The sequence below is a fragment of the Lissotriton helveticus genome, chromosome 5_1, assembly GCF_964261635.1.
Source record: "Lissotriton helveticus chromosome 5_1, aLisHel1.1, whole genome shotgun sequence".
Lineage (NCBI taxonomy): Eukaryota > Metazoa > Chordata > Amphibia > Caudata > Salamandridae > Lissotriton > Lissotriton helveticus.
In genome coordinates, this window is record NC_136065.1 from 1,036,508,446 (window position 1) to 1,036,524,301 (window position 15,856).

The window sequence follows — 15,856 nt, forward strand, 5'->3', positions numbered from 1 at the left end:
CTGTCACAGTAATCCAGCCAAGCATGAATGGGCGCCACAAAACCGGCTCATCTGTCTCCAAGGGATAGTAACAGGAGTGCAGTCTTCTTTTGCGATAAATGAATCATGACAACTTGGGAAAGTAAAAGGCGAGGGGTACAGAACCTCCGGGGTAGAATGAGACCTTTGAAGTCTATTGAAACCACATCTGCTGGGCCAGAAGATGTGCACACCAAGATTTAGAATATTGTGGTCCTCACATGGGGCAGAGATGATCTTATGAGATGATATTATGACGATGAAGATCAATTAATGCAAGACTCGTAGCAACAGCAGTTTGCACTCAGCTTCTTTAGATCTGCTGTTTTGCTTCTTTCATCAGAAACACAGCCTTTTCTTATTATAATTTTCTCTCTGCCAAAGGTAAACATGAATACCTGCCTCAAAGGCCCATTTATATTCCATGGCTGAGGAAGTTGGGGGTCAGACCAACAGATTTTCAACACTGGTGCAATCTTTGGTGATCCAACTGGACAGAGGGCCTGATTACGAGTTTGGCGGTGTAGGAGCAGGCTGCAATGCCAGCTCACCACCAAAGTTGTACTGACTCTGCCTGCCAGATTACGAGTTTCCTAGTATCTGGCGGACAGTGCTTTGGCGGTCTCATGGCAGTGGCCATTAAAAAGGCACCAGAAGGGGAGTTCCAGAGGCTGTTCCTGCACGGATTGGCATGTGCAGATAATGCTGTGCAGGAAAGGGAGTGAATGCACACAGGGGGCCCAACATGTGCCCCCTGCAGGCTCCTCAAGGGACCACTTTGTTTCCTCACCACCACAGTTTTCATGGTGGCCTTACTGCCATGAAAACCATGACAGTGAAGAAACTCCTAATATGCTAGGCGGTTCTGCAGCAGCTTTGCCAGCATATTAGGGCATCTCACCGCCATGCAACTGTCATGGGATCCATGTTCCCCAGGGGTTGGGACTTGCCTGTTGCGGTCCCTCACCATAATCATAATTCAGTGGGTAGACTGGAAATCTGGCATTCCAGGGACTGCCACTACGGGTTCGCAGTCCATCGTAATCAGCCCCTAAGTGAATCTTCGGAAGAGTACAGTTCAGTCTCTAGGTAAATAAAACCCACAATATTATCAGCTGGGTCACACTGTGAAACTAAATCTGTCCCGTTAAACATTTTCATAATAGCAACTTAGCACACTTCATGTGAGTGGGTCAGGTAAACCTAATCTTCCTTAGGAAAATTTATGGTCACTTCAACCCAAAGAAATTTCAAACGAATAGGCAATCAGTAGTATATTTTTGTATTTTATAGAGCATTTAAAAAGTCATAGAACTTGCAGGCAATTCCAAATTGAAACTCATGAAATATTCTAACGCTTTATGGAGTGGTAGAGTACTCTGAAGCAATATTTCTCCAAAACAGAAAATCATTTGTGTGCCTCTACATAAATTAAGTGTTATAAGAAATTGGATGCCCATCAGGCAAATATTGGTAGCACAGGAGAAGGGAAGAGGTGTGGCGCAGTGGTCAGGGTGCCTGATTCCGGTGTGTGGGGTTAACAGTTCGGTCCCCAGTCCCCAGGTTAGCCCAGCACCATGTGACTCAGGGCAATAGCTTGCTTAATCTTCCCGAGGGCCCCAGCGCTGGGACACCACTTTGGAGGTAGCTGTGCACTTTACAAATACTGTTTTTTCATATCAAGGAGTACATATTAGCGGTGTGCGAAATTTACCTAATTTGCATTTGTGTAATAACACATAATTTTGGGGAAAATATGAAAAATTATACGTAATTACCCAAAATGAAAATCTGGCACTTAGCGCTGTATTTAGAGTGAAATGTGTCCTCATCAATTTTTGACTTAAAGGTCCCTTTCATGCTAAAAAAAAGTGAGAACAATGCCTCCTCACCTTGTGGGAGTTCACATTATCCCCGAGCTAGAATTTTGCTGCTAATCACAGCATAATTGCACAGTGTGGTGTAAGTTTGGGAATTTCACACAACACGCATAAAACTAACTTGTGCCAGCATAATTTACATTTTTCCATGGCACAGTGCGTATGTAATACAGTGTACCCTAATGAATAAGTGATGATACAAAATCCTGTGCTGACTTACTCAAGAGTTTGCTTAGGATACCATAGTAGTTGTTATTAGTAGTTGGACTGGTGCACATTACTTATTATACAGTGTCAGGCCTTGGATATTAGAGTTTTCTATTGGGATATAGGTGGTGCAGTGTCATTGTTCACACTACCGTAGTATAAAAAGTGTATCACTCGACCCACTCGAATTGGCGATGCAATAATCAGTCTATTAGTTGAAGTGTAACACTTGTACATCGATACCTTTTGTCTTTTTCTCTATTGGTACGACCAAAAGTGCTGCTGTGTATCGTGCTGCTGCTCTCCACCTATGTTATGTTGTGACTTTGCTTAATAAAAAGATATTTAATAAAAAAAAAAAAGATAATGGGCAGGCAAGAACAAGTACTGACCTAGGGCCTCATTTATGAGGCCTTGCGTCAGTTTTGCGCTTCCGATGCGTCACTTTTTGTGACGCATCGGCGGCGTAAAACATGCCTCCTGTTGCGCACTATTTACAAAGTGACGCATCTAAGCAGATGCGTCACTTTGTAAACCCCTGCGCTACATTATACCTGCGTCAGGTATAGTGTATGCAGAGGGGGCGTTCCCCTGCAAAAAGCCTCGTAATAGTGACGCAGTGAAATCTATGAGAATTCACTGCGTCACTTTTAGGACGCTGTTGCGTCAAAATCTTGCGCCTGCCTCACAGCAGGCGAAAGACTGACGCAAGCCCTTTCACATAGGGCTTTCCCCATGTGAAAGGACGCATTGCTGGAGTTGCGTCACTTTTGTGACACACCCCAGTAATGCGTGACTTTTGCGCTTACAGATACGTCGGAAATACTGACGTATCTGTAACTCCTTGCGACATGATGCGTCATACTGTAAATATGACGCATCAATCATGTCGCAAGGAGTGTGCACTGAGAAGTGACGCATCGCTGCTTTCACGCAGCGATGCGTCATTTCTCATAAATGAGGCCCCTGGGGTTTACCAAACTCTCTTTGGCACAAGAGGTGGACTGTCTGCGCCAGGACAGGCGGCAGACACTGCGTCCGCGGGTGCAACAAAAACAAGGTGCCAAAGCCGCAACCAAAAGCATTGAGAAAGAAGGAGAAGCAACATCAAGCGGCAAGCAGCCGGCCAAGAAGCCAGGGAATGCCAGATGGAAAAAAAACTAGAGGACTCTAGTGCCAATATGGACTCAAATACCATAATAAATCTATCTGACGTAACCCTAAATATGGCAGAAAACAAATCCTGGCACTGGGCTCGTCATACAGCCCCGAGAGTAATTTTAATTATGCTGACACACGCATTGACGTATATCGCTTCAGCCGCAATTTAAAACTGCGTAAATACCATCTACTCCAGGGAACACGCAACAATGAGCAGTCTGTATCTAAACACAGTAGCTCCCCAGTCCGACAATGCTGGGGACGTTGATTTCTTACGGGATATGCAGAATTTGGCAAATGGTAGCAGCAGCCAAATCACAGATCCTTCTCAAATCAGTGTTTTGATCCAAACACCGTTTAAACCCAAATCTACGTTCCACCCTGTAATGCTACATGATAGTAACAATAGAGATAAAAAACCTCTACAAATCAACCATGCATGCTCAAATCAACATTAGTCGGAAAAATTTATATACACAGCTTATGATTAACCTGCAGGATTTTTCTTTTTTTTTTTTAAATTAAAAAAAAAAAGTGTTTCACTGGGGGGCGGGGGTATGTGAAAGACTACTTCCCTTTCAAAAACCACATTATAAGAATTTGTAAATTATGAGTGCATATCAGGAACTACATTACTCTGATATGTAAAGTACCATTGTCATGACAAAATCTACAATGGATAGGATAGCATGCCAATATTATCTTTTCCAAAACCAAATTGGCACAGTATATTAAATACATTTGTAATGTAAACATAGACTACTATTTTTTTTTGCAGAGTTTTCTATAGCGCGGACTTGACCCGAATTGGGTATCAGAGCGCTTTACATACCACCAGTTACGTTACATAAGGACACACATTCATTTTTGTTAGGCTCAGGGAGATTAAGTGATTTGCCCAGAATCACAGGATGTTTAGCGTCGTTACCGAGACTCGAACCCAGATGCCCAGGTCCGAGGTCAAGCACCCTAGCCGTTAGGCCAACTCCTGGCGACCACCCACCTCAAGGAATAATGCTTGTCAGGTTTAACCACCCAGAGAGGTTCACTCATCAGCTGGGTACTTTGCGTGCCTTCGCCCAGTCAAGATGTCTACTTTCATCCTCAAGTCTCTAAGTCCTGTGATCCCAGAATCTTCCCGGGGGCAAGGCTGTAGGCTGATGAGGAGTTCCACAAGACTGATTCTCAATGAAACAGATTTGCTGCTCCAGAGAAGCTCCAGCTGTGAGAAACCAATTTCTTCAGCCCAGCGGAGTCAATCCTTGGCCGGATTGGCTTGGGTGATTGGTCCAGGTCCTCGGGAGGTCTTGAAAGTCCACAATGTCCAGTTGCTACCGGTCGGCTGGGCACTTCAGAGAAGAGGCTTTTTTCAGACTGTTGTGTCACTGTAGCCTCATAGGAGGTCAGCAAACTGACCCTTGGGGTACACTTATATGCCATGGGTACAGGTGGGCGCAGATCCATCGCTTCTGGTCTCACAAGCCTAAACAGCAGGTGCAGTCCTTCTTCTGTTCCTCCACACGTCCAGAAAATATTCTGAGGAGGGTGTTTTGGGGAGCCACATTTATGGTGCGAGCTAGTGAGTGATGGTGACTCCTGCCCCTCCCTCACCAATTGGGTAAAGTTTCCCAGGGGCAAACCTGCCCCTAATTCTGCAGCTGTTCCTGTTTGCCCTACTGCAAACAACCACAGAGTCCACCTTATTCCTAAAATTCAACATGGGGGAACCTTTCCTCCTTTCTGCAGGTTATGTGTGCCCTCCCAGAGCAGAGGTGTGGCAGGGATATGAGCAGTCTGTGGTCACTCAAAACCAGCTCTGGGGTTATTCCCCTCCCACTTGATTTGGAAACAGTCTGGATGGGGGAACCCTCATCTGTTATGCTAAATCTGCTCCAATCCTTGTCATTCTACTCACAGAGAACTAGGATGTAACAGGCACCTGGGGCTGCCGGGCTGCCAACCATGAATAGCCCACTTACTAGCAGCTTAGAACACTGGTGTAAAGATAGATGAAAGCGTACGCTTCTTTCTTTTCATCTGCAATAACTTCTATTTCAGACTCCCATCCTGCCCGCTCATCCATAGATGAATCCTTCTAAATGCAAGTACTTTGTACTGTTTTACAATTAACTTGTATCTCCACCATTAAAAAACATGCTGGTCCCACACCTTGGTGTGGTCACTGTAAGGGGTATGTAAGTAGAATGAGGCAAGAAGGACCTTCATGTCTGCAAAAATGGAAGCAACACAAACCTAAAACCAGCACCCATCCTAAACCCCAGTGATGTAATTCAGAGTGCATGGATAGCCACCTTGGCACTTGTTCTTAGTGTCTCTTGTTCAGTGGTTATATCTGACATCCCATAATGGCAACAAAGCCTGTGAATTGTATTCAGATTGCTTTCCAGCCAATCAGGTAGTTTTGTTGGGATTCAGAATTGCTCTGGCAGAGAAATTAATGGGGGCGGGGGTAGAAAGCTAAGACATCACCTTTATTCAGGTTTTAAAAGTGAGCATGCCCTTGTCTGAGGTCTGCTTCAAGGTGAAGCTTCTTTGGAAGCCACATGTCGTCCTCCAATGTGGTGATATCCAGGTAGGTTAGCACAAGGAGTGTTCCTTGTTCCAGTGAGAATATGTTGCTCTAGACCAGACACACATACATCTAGCTATATCAGCTTGTACATGGAGGTAGAAGGGAGTGAGCAGCTCAGGAATCCGAAGGTACAAGGAGCACAGGTATATCAAGCCCTTCCTGTATAACATGCCCACCTGCTTTCTTGGGACTACAAAAAAACAAGAGGCTCCTAGACAGGTGCATAATAACCCTTTATGAACTTCACATCATGCTCCACACACAAAAACGCACACTCTGAGGAGACGCAGCAGGACCAGGCATGACAGGCTCCAGGAACCTCTTAGAGGAACAGAAGGCAAGCTCGCCAACCTGGAGTGCTTGCAAAGTGCCCTGAATCCCCACAAGTATATATCGGCTACCACCAACTGTTGGCTGCATCATGTCTTGGACCCCCTTCTCTGGCTGAGTCTTGCATTCTAAATGTAAGAAACTCATTCAAAGACATGGAGAGTACTTGTCAGGTAAATTGTGGCTTAAAGTTGCTTTGCAGCAAAATGTGTTGGTTCAATCAGAAATATTGAAATCTGGAGTAGGGAAGTACATGGCTACCGCAGCAGGGATTTTTGACCCTCCAAACCAGGCATATATATTATTACTTAGAATCAGCAGTGGCCGGCACAGATAAACGTGGAGGGGCGGGGACAGGATGGGGGGAGTCGACAGACGACGGAATAGGTACAATTAAATAAATAAATAATACCTATTCTGTCGTCTGCTAGCTTCCCCCCTGCCCTACCCTGCTTACCTGAGCCAGCCGCCGCTGCTTAGAATGTGGTAAGCAATGACATCAGTCTGCTTTTTATGTGGGACTTCTTTTTATATTGTTCACATAAATTTCATGCATTGCACTGTTATTTACTATTGGTGATGCTACATGTGAGGATTATGTTGGCTTCAGGGAATCCTATTAATAAGGCAATCAATTAGATTTCGCCTTTTACTGATAAACGTGTGAGACCTATAAAGTGACTGAATTAAAGTTCTCTCTTTCCAGATATAACGGGGCCAACTTGGTGCTGAAATACGACAAACAAAAGAAGCGACTGGTCAACATTGCTGTGGATGAGCGGAGCTCTCCATACTACGCCCTGCGGGACCGCCAGGGAAACGCCATTGGTGTGGCCGCTTGTGACATTGATGGAGATGGCAGAGAAGAAATTTACTTCCTCAACACCAACAACGCATTCTCAGGTATGAAGGTGCGGGTCCAACCCTGCCTGTTGTGGTGAATGAACTACTTTCTCTTGTTCTGCAAGTGTTTAACCTCTTACTTACAGCCTGTTCTCAAGCCCTGGCCTTATCTTCCTTATAGCCTTAGGCAAAGAGAGCGATAATTTCATGACACAGAAGGGACGGATTCATTAAGAATCCATTATTATTATTTTTTTTTAAATCTTTTTATTTACAGAAACATAAAAAGAAAAGCAACATACAGCGGTCACACATAGGGAATAGCAGCATTCTTAGTTATACATCTTCAGGAATACACATTAGGTAAAAAAGACTTGGCGAATCAGTATCTATCATAAATCTAGATCCAGTTCTGACACTCTATTAATCATCAATCAATTAGCTCGTCAACAGTCGTAATCATGGGGGGTTCACAGATGTTTCCCCTGTATTCATTCCATTTAGACCACACCGAAGAATCCATTATTAATGCACTTTTATAATGGTCTGAAAAGTAACAAAACCAAAATATAGGCTTCTAACGTCTACACAAGGACCAGAATAGACTCCTGCTCATAGCACAGTGCAGCTCTTCTGACAATATTCTTGTTTTTTTTGTTTTTTTTACAACATGTATTTTAAGATCGAATTCAATCTTGAAAAGTGAGAATTAGCTGCAGCTTTCAACCCTAGGCACAATCAGTCAGTTCAAAAACAGCCTTGACAACATGTTGATGTAGTCGGTTGTGTTTCTGGATCAGGCGCCGTTGGTGTTATTTTGTTATCAGTGTTGAATTAAAAATAAAGACGAGATTGCAATGTCGACGTGAGGAACATCTAAATAGATCAGAATGTTTAGTGACAGGTGCACATGTTTCCTTAAAACCTTTGGGTGAATGTTGCAAAAAGTCTAGGGCGGGAATGAGGAGCAGAAACGTATGTTCTAAGATGTTGGTTATATTGATATAATAAAGATATTTCAAAACAGTGTGTCCAATATAGATCAGGTGCAATATGTCCTGTTGTAAAAACATGTTCATTTTGAAATGAAGTTGAAATAGCTCATGGTATATGTTCGGAAACTGAAAAAGGTCAATACAGAGCAACTTTGAGCTCCATTTCAACGCACCAAAGCTGTATACACATACCTGGAGCTGCGGGAGTAGTTGCAGTGTAGTGTAGCTCCTATTTTCCCAATAGGCTCTGCGCATTGGAATAGTACCTACAGTAGTAAAGGCCTAGGCCAGACGTTAACTAGGTCTACTACTGTCGATGCTAGACTTAATTTTTGGGTTTGCCAGCTAAGCTCAGAGTTCGCTAGAAACTTTCTCGAATGTTCAAGGAAGGAATTAATTCCCCTGATTAGACAAGAAGGGATTTAGTTTCTGACAACCATAGAACATGACAACTTTGCTCTCCCCTAATCAAGAGTCAATCTCAAGAGTCGTGTGAGCACAAGGCAATTATTTTACTCAGTCAGTACGTGCATTCTTAGTCTCATCAGAATTGTAGAGAAAAGGAAGAGACGGGCGTGTTCAATAAAAGATGTTATTTATTGATCAGTCTCTTTTCTCGTACAAGAGAAATGGATCGATATTATTGCAATACTTATAGTTAAGTAAAGTACATACATTAAAAGCAATAGTATAAAATAATACTGTAAAAACATTGATATGGTTTCTGAGCCATATGATGTTTAAAATGATTAAAATATATTTACATACACATATACATTTGACTAAACGTACTCAACTGGTGTTTCTAAATACGCCTACCCCGTGTACCTGACCTAAGTCTAATGCGTGGGCGGGAATAGAAAGTTACAGTTTAAGTTAAGTTTGTTTTTGCCAAGTGAATAACTAAAGAATTCTCTGTGAGGGGTTATTCAGTTCTGTACCTGGAAGTTTAGGATGAATGAGGAATGGTATCTCTTTCTCTGCTCTCGATATTCCAGGCTGCCTGCGAGGGCTGCCCAGAAGCGCCGGTGCTGGGTCTCTCGGCTTGAGATAGCAGCGCGTCTCTCAGCGCGTCAGGAAGGCGGGGCTACTGCCAGCGGGGTCTGCTTCTGCTCTCGGCTTCGGCAAGTATGGCTGCTCCGTCTTGTCACCACGCGTGTGTTTGCATAGGGCAAGGTCGGCAATATTTATACCTTAAAGGTGCCGAGATTGACGTAAGGATGGACATAGATACGTCAATAAAGAGGTCATACGACTTGCTCGTTAGCACATTCTTTACTAAAGTTCTCTGTGAAATCAAAACAATGGCCGCACGGATTATCCAGGTTGTCATAGGTTTGATTTGTTATGAGAACGTCGTATGCCTTATCAGGGGCTGGAGGAATGTCGCTTGTCTAATTAGATCTCAAGCGTTATGACCTAATCAGATAACACGTTCCTGTGCCGTAGTGTGACTGCGTCAGATAACGGTATCTGCATCATGGGGGTTTTCTTGCCTCATGGGCTGACTGTTAGTTAACTTGATAGTTAGTTTAACCAGAATAGGGTCAGGAATAGGGGGACTGATTCAGAACCTATAGAAATACACGACACCCACTCCACGCTAACTATGGTCATATCTACTAATCTATGCATAGTATAACATAGTACAACATACTATAGAGTATAGTGTATACCTTACCACCCCAAAATACATAAATGCATTTCGAAATTTTCAAATATACTGAAAAACTGCAGTCATATATATTGTATGCACATAAGCTATGAATTAAATGCAAAAGTAAACACGCATTTTATGCATTATTGCTTATTGGTATATGAGAAATTCACATGAAATGGCTCTTAATATGGCTATACAGAAAGGAAGTCCGAGACCATTTCATCACATAATAAAATATTAGTGAACCTACCAGCGGGCAGCTAAAGTCTATAAAGTATCTAAAAATAGAAATTTTAGTTCTCTAGGAATAGTTTCTTACTTTAAGCAGAAGATCAGTGTCCCGGGAAAAAAATATGTAGAAAAATATTTCAAGGGGCTTGCTGAAAAAAATTGCTGTCCGTGAACTGGAGTGAAATTGTTCATGTGACTTTATTTTTAAAGTTGAAGGCCGAATTCAGGGAACGCCGTGTGCGAGTTTACTCAAAAGTCTCTATTTCTGTTCTGGAGAGAACATCATATCATTCAGGCTTTCGAAAAAACTGTCAACAGCTTCATGGGAAAGTTCCACTAAGTCGGAAATAGGGGTAACCATGCATTCGTGCGCATGATTGTCTCCATTGACATTCTGATTCGCATTGCTGACAGAAGGTCGTACCTGTTCGATGTTGCTTTCATCTTGAACTTCACTACTCTTCAATCGTAGTGGTGAAGATTCCAGGAATGCCGTCATCAGGATTGGCAGCCTTTGAGGGCAGCACAAAGCGTGAACCTTGGTAGGAACCAACAGTGTATCTGCATCCACTGGCGCATCCGATTGTAGCGTCAGACAGGTGTCTAACACGCATTCTTCTCCGCATAGCAGACACCTTAGTACAGGTAAAACACACCTTTGCCACATTGGTCGAAATGATAGAAACCAAGTCATGTTCAGGTCTCTAAGCCGGGAGAGTCCCAGGATTTTTGATATCCGGTCCCGGTATCCAATGGCTAGGATCGTATCTTCCATTGTCGCGAGAGTTTGATCTGTGACATGGGTTGCCATAACGAAAAATAAGGACTAGGAATAGGATTCCTGCAATTAGTCCCAGGATCAGGGGAAGTCCGCCAAAAATCGAATGGACGAAATCTGGAAAAATACCCAGTATGGCTTTGAATGGTGTTAATGCCATCGAAAATACTGTCTTAAATACTTTTGAGACTCCACTGGTATCAGAAATATTTAAGATTTCATTCAGGATTTCTGGGAAATGTATGGGGGAATTAGTTGATAACAATGAGTGAATCTCTGCAGTCGTCCTTGCGACTAGGAGATCATACGTTTCTTTTGATGACGTGAGCCTGGTCGGCGTCTGAAGAAGCACTGTTTTCATTCTGCTTAAAGTATCTATTCGAATAGAAGTAATTTTCAAGTTAGGCCATGCCCTTGCCTCCCTGTCTGGAAAGGAGCTGGGGAACAATAAACGTCCACAGCACTTGACCTTCGCAGTCGTAGTTACGAGATAAGGAGTCCCGGGCATAAGACTACAATATCTGCGATCCACAATTAGAATGTAACTCCCATTATAGAGTCTTTGAAAAAATGGTTCTATCTCTGTTGCAGGTGTGCCTAGCTGGTGACATGAAAGGTTATTTGAGTTCCCTTCACAGGCTCCATGCAAACTAATTCCGTTACACAGAAGTGTACCGCTTAGTGACATCGCACAATTATGTGAAGTTTCCACGAATGCCGTCATCAGGATTGGTAGCCGTTGAGGGCAGCACAAAGCATGAGCCTTTATCGGACTCAACAATGTTTCTGCATCCATTGGCGCATCTGATTGTAGCGTCAGACAGGTGTCCAACACGCATTCTTCTCCGCACAGCAGGCACCTTAATACAGGTAAAACACATCGATGCCACATTGGTCGAAATGAAAGAAACCAAGTCATGTTCAGGTCTCTAAGCCGGGATAGTCCCAGGATTTTTGATATCCGGTCCCGGTATCCAATGGCTCGGATTGTTTCTTTCCTTGTCGCAGGTGTTTTGTCTGTGACACTGTTTGCCATAACGAAATATAAGGACTAAGAATAGGATTCCTGCAATTAGTCCCAAAATGAGGGGAAGTCCGCCAAAAATCGAATGGACGAAATCTGGAAAAATACCCAGTATGGCTTTGAATGGTGTTAATGCCATCGAAAATACTGTCTTAAATACCCCTGAGATCCCATTGGTATCAGAAATATTTAAGATTTCGCTTAGGATTTCCGCGAAATGTACGGGGGAATTAGTTGATAATAATGTATGTATCTCTGCAGTCGTCCTTGCGACTTGTAGATCATACGTTTCTTTTGATGACGTGAGCCTTGTAGGCGTCTGAAGAAGCACTGTTTTCATTCTGCTTAAAGTGTCTATTCGAATAGAAGTAATTTTCAAACTGGGCCATGCCCTTGCCTCCCTGTCTGGAAAGGAGCTGGGGAATAAAGAGCGTCCACAGCACTTGACCTTCGCCGTTGTAGTGACTAGATAAGGAGTCCCGGGCATAAGACTGCAACATCTGCGGTCTACAATAAGAATGTAACTCCCATTATAGAGTCTTTGAAAGAATGGTTCTATTTCAGTTGCAGGTGCGCCTTGCTGGTGACATGAAAGGTTGTATGAATTCCCTTCACAGGCTCCATGCAAACTAATTCCGTTACACAGAAGCGTGCCGCTTAGTGACATAGCACAATTGTTGCCACTAAGAAACACTTTCTGTCCTTTATTACTGACACATGCATGTGAATAGGGCAGGTTCCAAGTTGTTTTAAGGTACCCCTTTCCCAATTTCTCGTACATGCCAGCCTGTATATATTTTTGGCAGTATTGAAACCTGAAGGTTGAGATTGGAATATTTATGATTCCGTGGATTATCCATTCACTGACAGGTCGTTCTGACATTGTCATTGGTAATCTTTCTAGTTTTTCAATGCTCAAGATTGTATAATCAGCACCCTTTTGCGCCATACCGATTTGTCTATCAGTAAGGTTAAAGATTTGGAATAGTGACGTTGTGTTGATTAAACGCCAAGGCACGTAGCCTGAACGCAGATTTTGTAACGTCCAGCCAAGCTGTACAATGGAACGCAATTGTGACTGACCATGTTGTAATAACAGTAAGTCTTGCGATAGTATATCGATTGCTGAAGACACAATGCTGTCCAATGAAAAAATTCTGGAGGACAGAGTCATTAACCCATTGTCCACTACAGAAAGTGATTTTTCCAAATTAATACGGTCAATTTCCCGTATTCTTTCTGCTGTCTCAATTTGAGTAACCTTCCAGGCCTCATTGTATGCTGCATATACAGAGGCTGCTATGAAACGCTTTTGACGCTGTTTGCGTGGTCCCAGTATGAAATCACGCAAGTCAGCACCATCAGTAAGTAAAGTTAGGTGTTGCTTAATTTCAGGCAGTGTGGAAGTCTGTAGCCATTGAAGGCATAATTTGCCCACACTGTAGGTTGTTATTATCCCTGGGTGATGTCTTTGGGGATATCTAGGGTCTGGCCTGGTCATTTTAAAACCCTGTGTTTTATTCAGGAATCTATCTTGACAGTTATTTGTATCTGTGGGCCAGATCAACCATTGTTTCCCATCAGGATGTGTTCTGTTTTGGTTTAATATATGGTTTACGTCTATCTCTTCATCTGTATCAGAGTTATTGCTAAACATTGTTGGCTTTGGAATAGACGGATTATTTAAATCTTTGATTTTGGCTAAGCCAAGACAGGTGGTTTGTTGAACAGTGTCATTTAAAAATATCATTTGTTCTGGGATCATGCAGGCTCTAAACAAAGCTTCTAAACCCTGTACTTGCCATTCTTTTGAACCCCAAACACTTTTCAAATCAACATTTTTGTCCCAATAATCAAATCCAAAAGTATTCATTTTTTCAAAGAATGAATCTGAATATATCAATTTTGTGTTGGTTATCATGGTTTTCATCCCTGTCTTGTTTGACAATTTAAAATAAAATGTTTCAGCATTACTTATGTTAAAACCTGAAAAATATGAATATTTGTCATAAACGGTTCTAGAGCTTCCTTTTGGAGGTGTAGCACAATGTTCCCATTGATTATAATTTAAAACATTTCTAGGTTGTGCAGATTTATGCAAAAAATGGTTACCATAATGGTTATAGCAATACATACTATCATAATTTGTAGAACCTTGCAAATAATCATGTTTTGTAAATTTAGCAGACATTACTAAGTCCGACATCATATTGTTGATGCTTTCGAAGTCCCAATCATCAGCAAATGAGTTTGGTTTTGCAAAATCACTCAAGGAGATCTTGATTTGGTGTGGATATTTCAGGATCTCGACCGGACCATAAATTTCATAGTCAGTGTTGTCCCAGGCTACCCCACCAGGTATAGGATTGGCTGTGAAGTTGGCTGAAGAAAGTTCTGAAGAGAGTTCTCTTTTCTCGACGTGTGAAGATGTGTGTGGTTTGAGGACCAAGTTGATGTTCTGACTTGCTGTGTCCATTTTAGCATATTTTCCCTCAATGAAGCGTCCCAAAGTAAATACCATGATGAGCCAAAGTATGAGGATAAATGCACCAAAACCCACCCAAAATTCAATCCATGGAGAAACCAGATATGTTTCTTTCATTTGTTTCAAAAGTTCCTTCGCTTTGTCTTTAAAGGATTTTGATGATGGCTGTGTCTTTGATTCACTGAGGCTTTCAGAGGAATCATCGAAGTTGATGAAGTACCCGGATGCAGTTCTGTCAATTGTTCCAATTGCTTCAGGATTTTTGTTTCTTGCATTGTCACTTGGTACTTCATTGTAGATTGGTGTGTCTCTGCTAAATGTTTTTATTTGGGTTTTCAGAGGTCTTAGTTCTATTGCATTGTTGCATAGTCCTTGTTGTTCTTCTGTAGGCGTTTCGAATGTGATGAGCCTCTTTGTTAGGACCTCTGTACTGGTAGCAAACCTTGGTGTTCTGCTACTTATTGGGAGTCCACTTGGCCTACTGTTTGTTATCGGCCACATGTTGTGGTTTTACCAGGTCGATGGATACAACTCGGTTCTCCTTTTTACCAGCAAGTGGCGGTAGTACAACTGATCTTGTCCCGTTGACAGACAAGACAGGAACTGCTTTTCTGTAAGAAGGCCCAAATTCCTTTTTTACCGCGATCTTCTCCCTGACTAGATCCCCGACTTTTGGAATCCAGACAGGTCTTGCTGGGACAGGTGGTGATTCTTCAGTGGTTGTTGGCTGTTGTTTCAACTGTATGTTGCTCAGGTCTCTTCTTGTTTTGTTTAAGTCCTGCAAAATAGCCAAACGGTCTTTGACATCAAAGGTTTTTTCTATTACCACTGAAGTCTGACTATCAAGGTCAGAGATCAACATCCTAGTTCCGAATAATAATTCGTACGGACTGAATCCCTTCAGAGAATTTCTTGGCAAGTTATTTAGACTACGTTGGACACTTATTAGATGTTTGACCCACCCAGCTCCCGAACCTAATATCCTTTCTATTATAGATTGCTTTCTGCCTTGGTTTTTTCTTTACACCATCCCTTACCCTCAGGAAGGAAGTGAGAAGATTCCCGCTGGGCTGTGCTCATTTGGCCATGTTTCCCCCCCAGGCTGGATTGCCTGAGTGAAAACAATGGTCGAACGTAGCATGCTCTTAGCGTATATGCCATTTAGACTCGCAAATCTTGTATAATAGTCCGGACGTCAGCCGAGTGCTGGTGATCTACATTATAAGTGGAAACTAGCCTGTATATGTTAATCGCAAGCCATTCTTTTTGCTGGCAATATTATCTGCCTTGATACGACGAGGTATTAAACAGCTTCTCTCCCCACTGCGATCTCTGTTGCAGTTTGGGCAGTTTTTTACAAACATGGTGTAGTGCAGGCTCATGCCTGGCCACCAGTACCGTGATTGTAATTCTTCCAGAGAATCTTTTAATTTAAGGTGTCTGAGACCCTCGCCCATGTGTGCGTCTGCGATTAACAAGTTTCTCCTGTCCATGTTTGGAATCACTCTATCCCCCACTCCAGGGATTCGAGCAAAAGGGACGGAGTTTGCATCGATTATGTATGTATAATTGAGTGGATAGTTGATCGGTAACGCTGAGCAGTCGCCTTTTGATGACGTTTTCACCGCCAGCATTGTTTCACCGTCAATGT

General features: G+C 42.7%; 1 protein-coding gene across 2 annotated transcripts in view; it reads left to right on the forward strand.

Annotated features, from left to right (window-relative positions):
- Positions 1-15,856, forward strand: part of CRTAC1 (cartilage acidic protein 1) — a 1,631,295-nt gene that overhangs the window by 403,122 nt on the left and 1,212,317 nt on the right. For both annotated transcript variants that reach the window (XM_078643566.1, XM_078643565.1), the window contains exon 3: positions 6,896-7,092. In XM_078643566.1, coding sequence (XP_078499692.1) covers positions 6,896-7,092 — 197 coding nt within the window. The remainder of the gene's footprint in view (positions 1-6,895; positions 7,093-15,856) is intronic.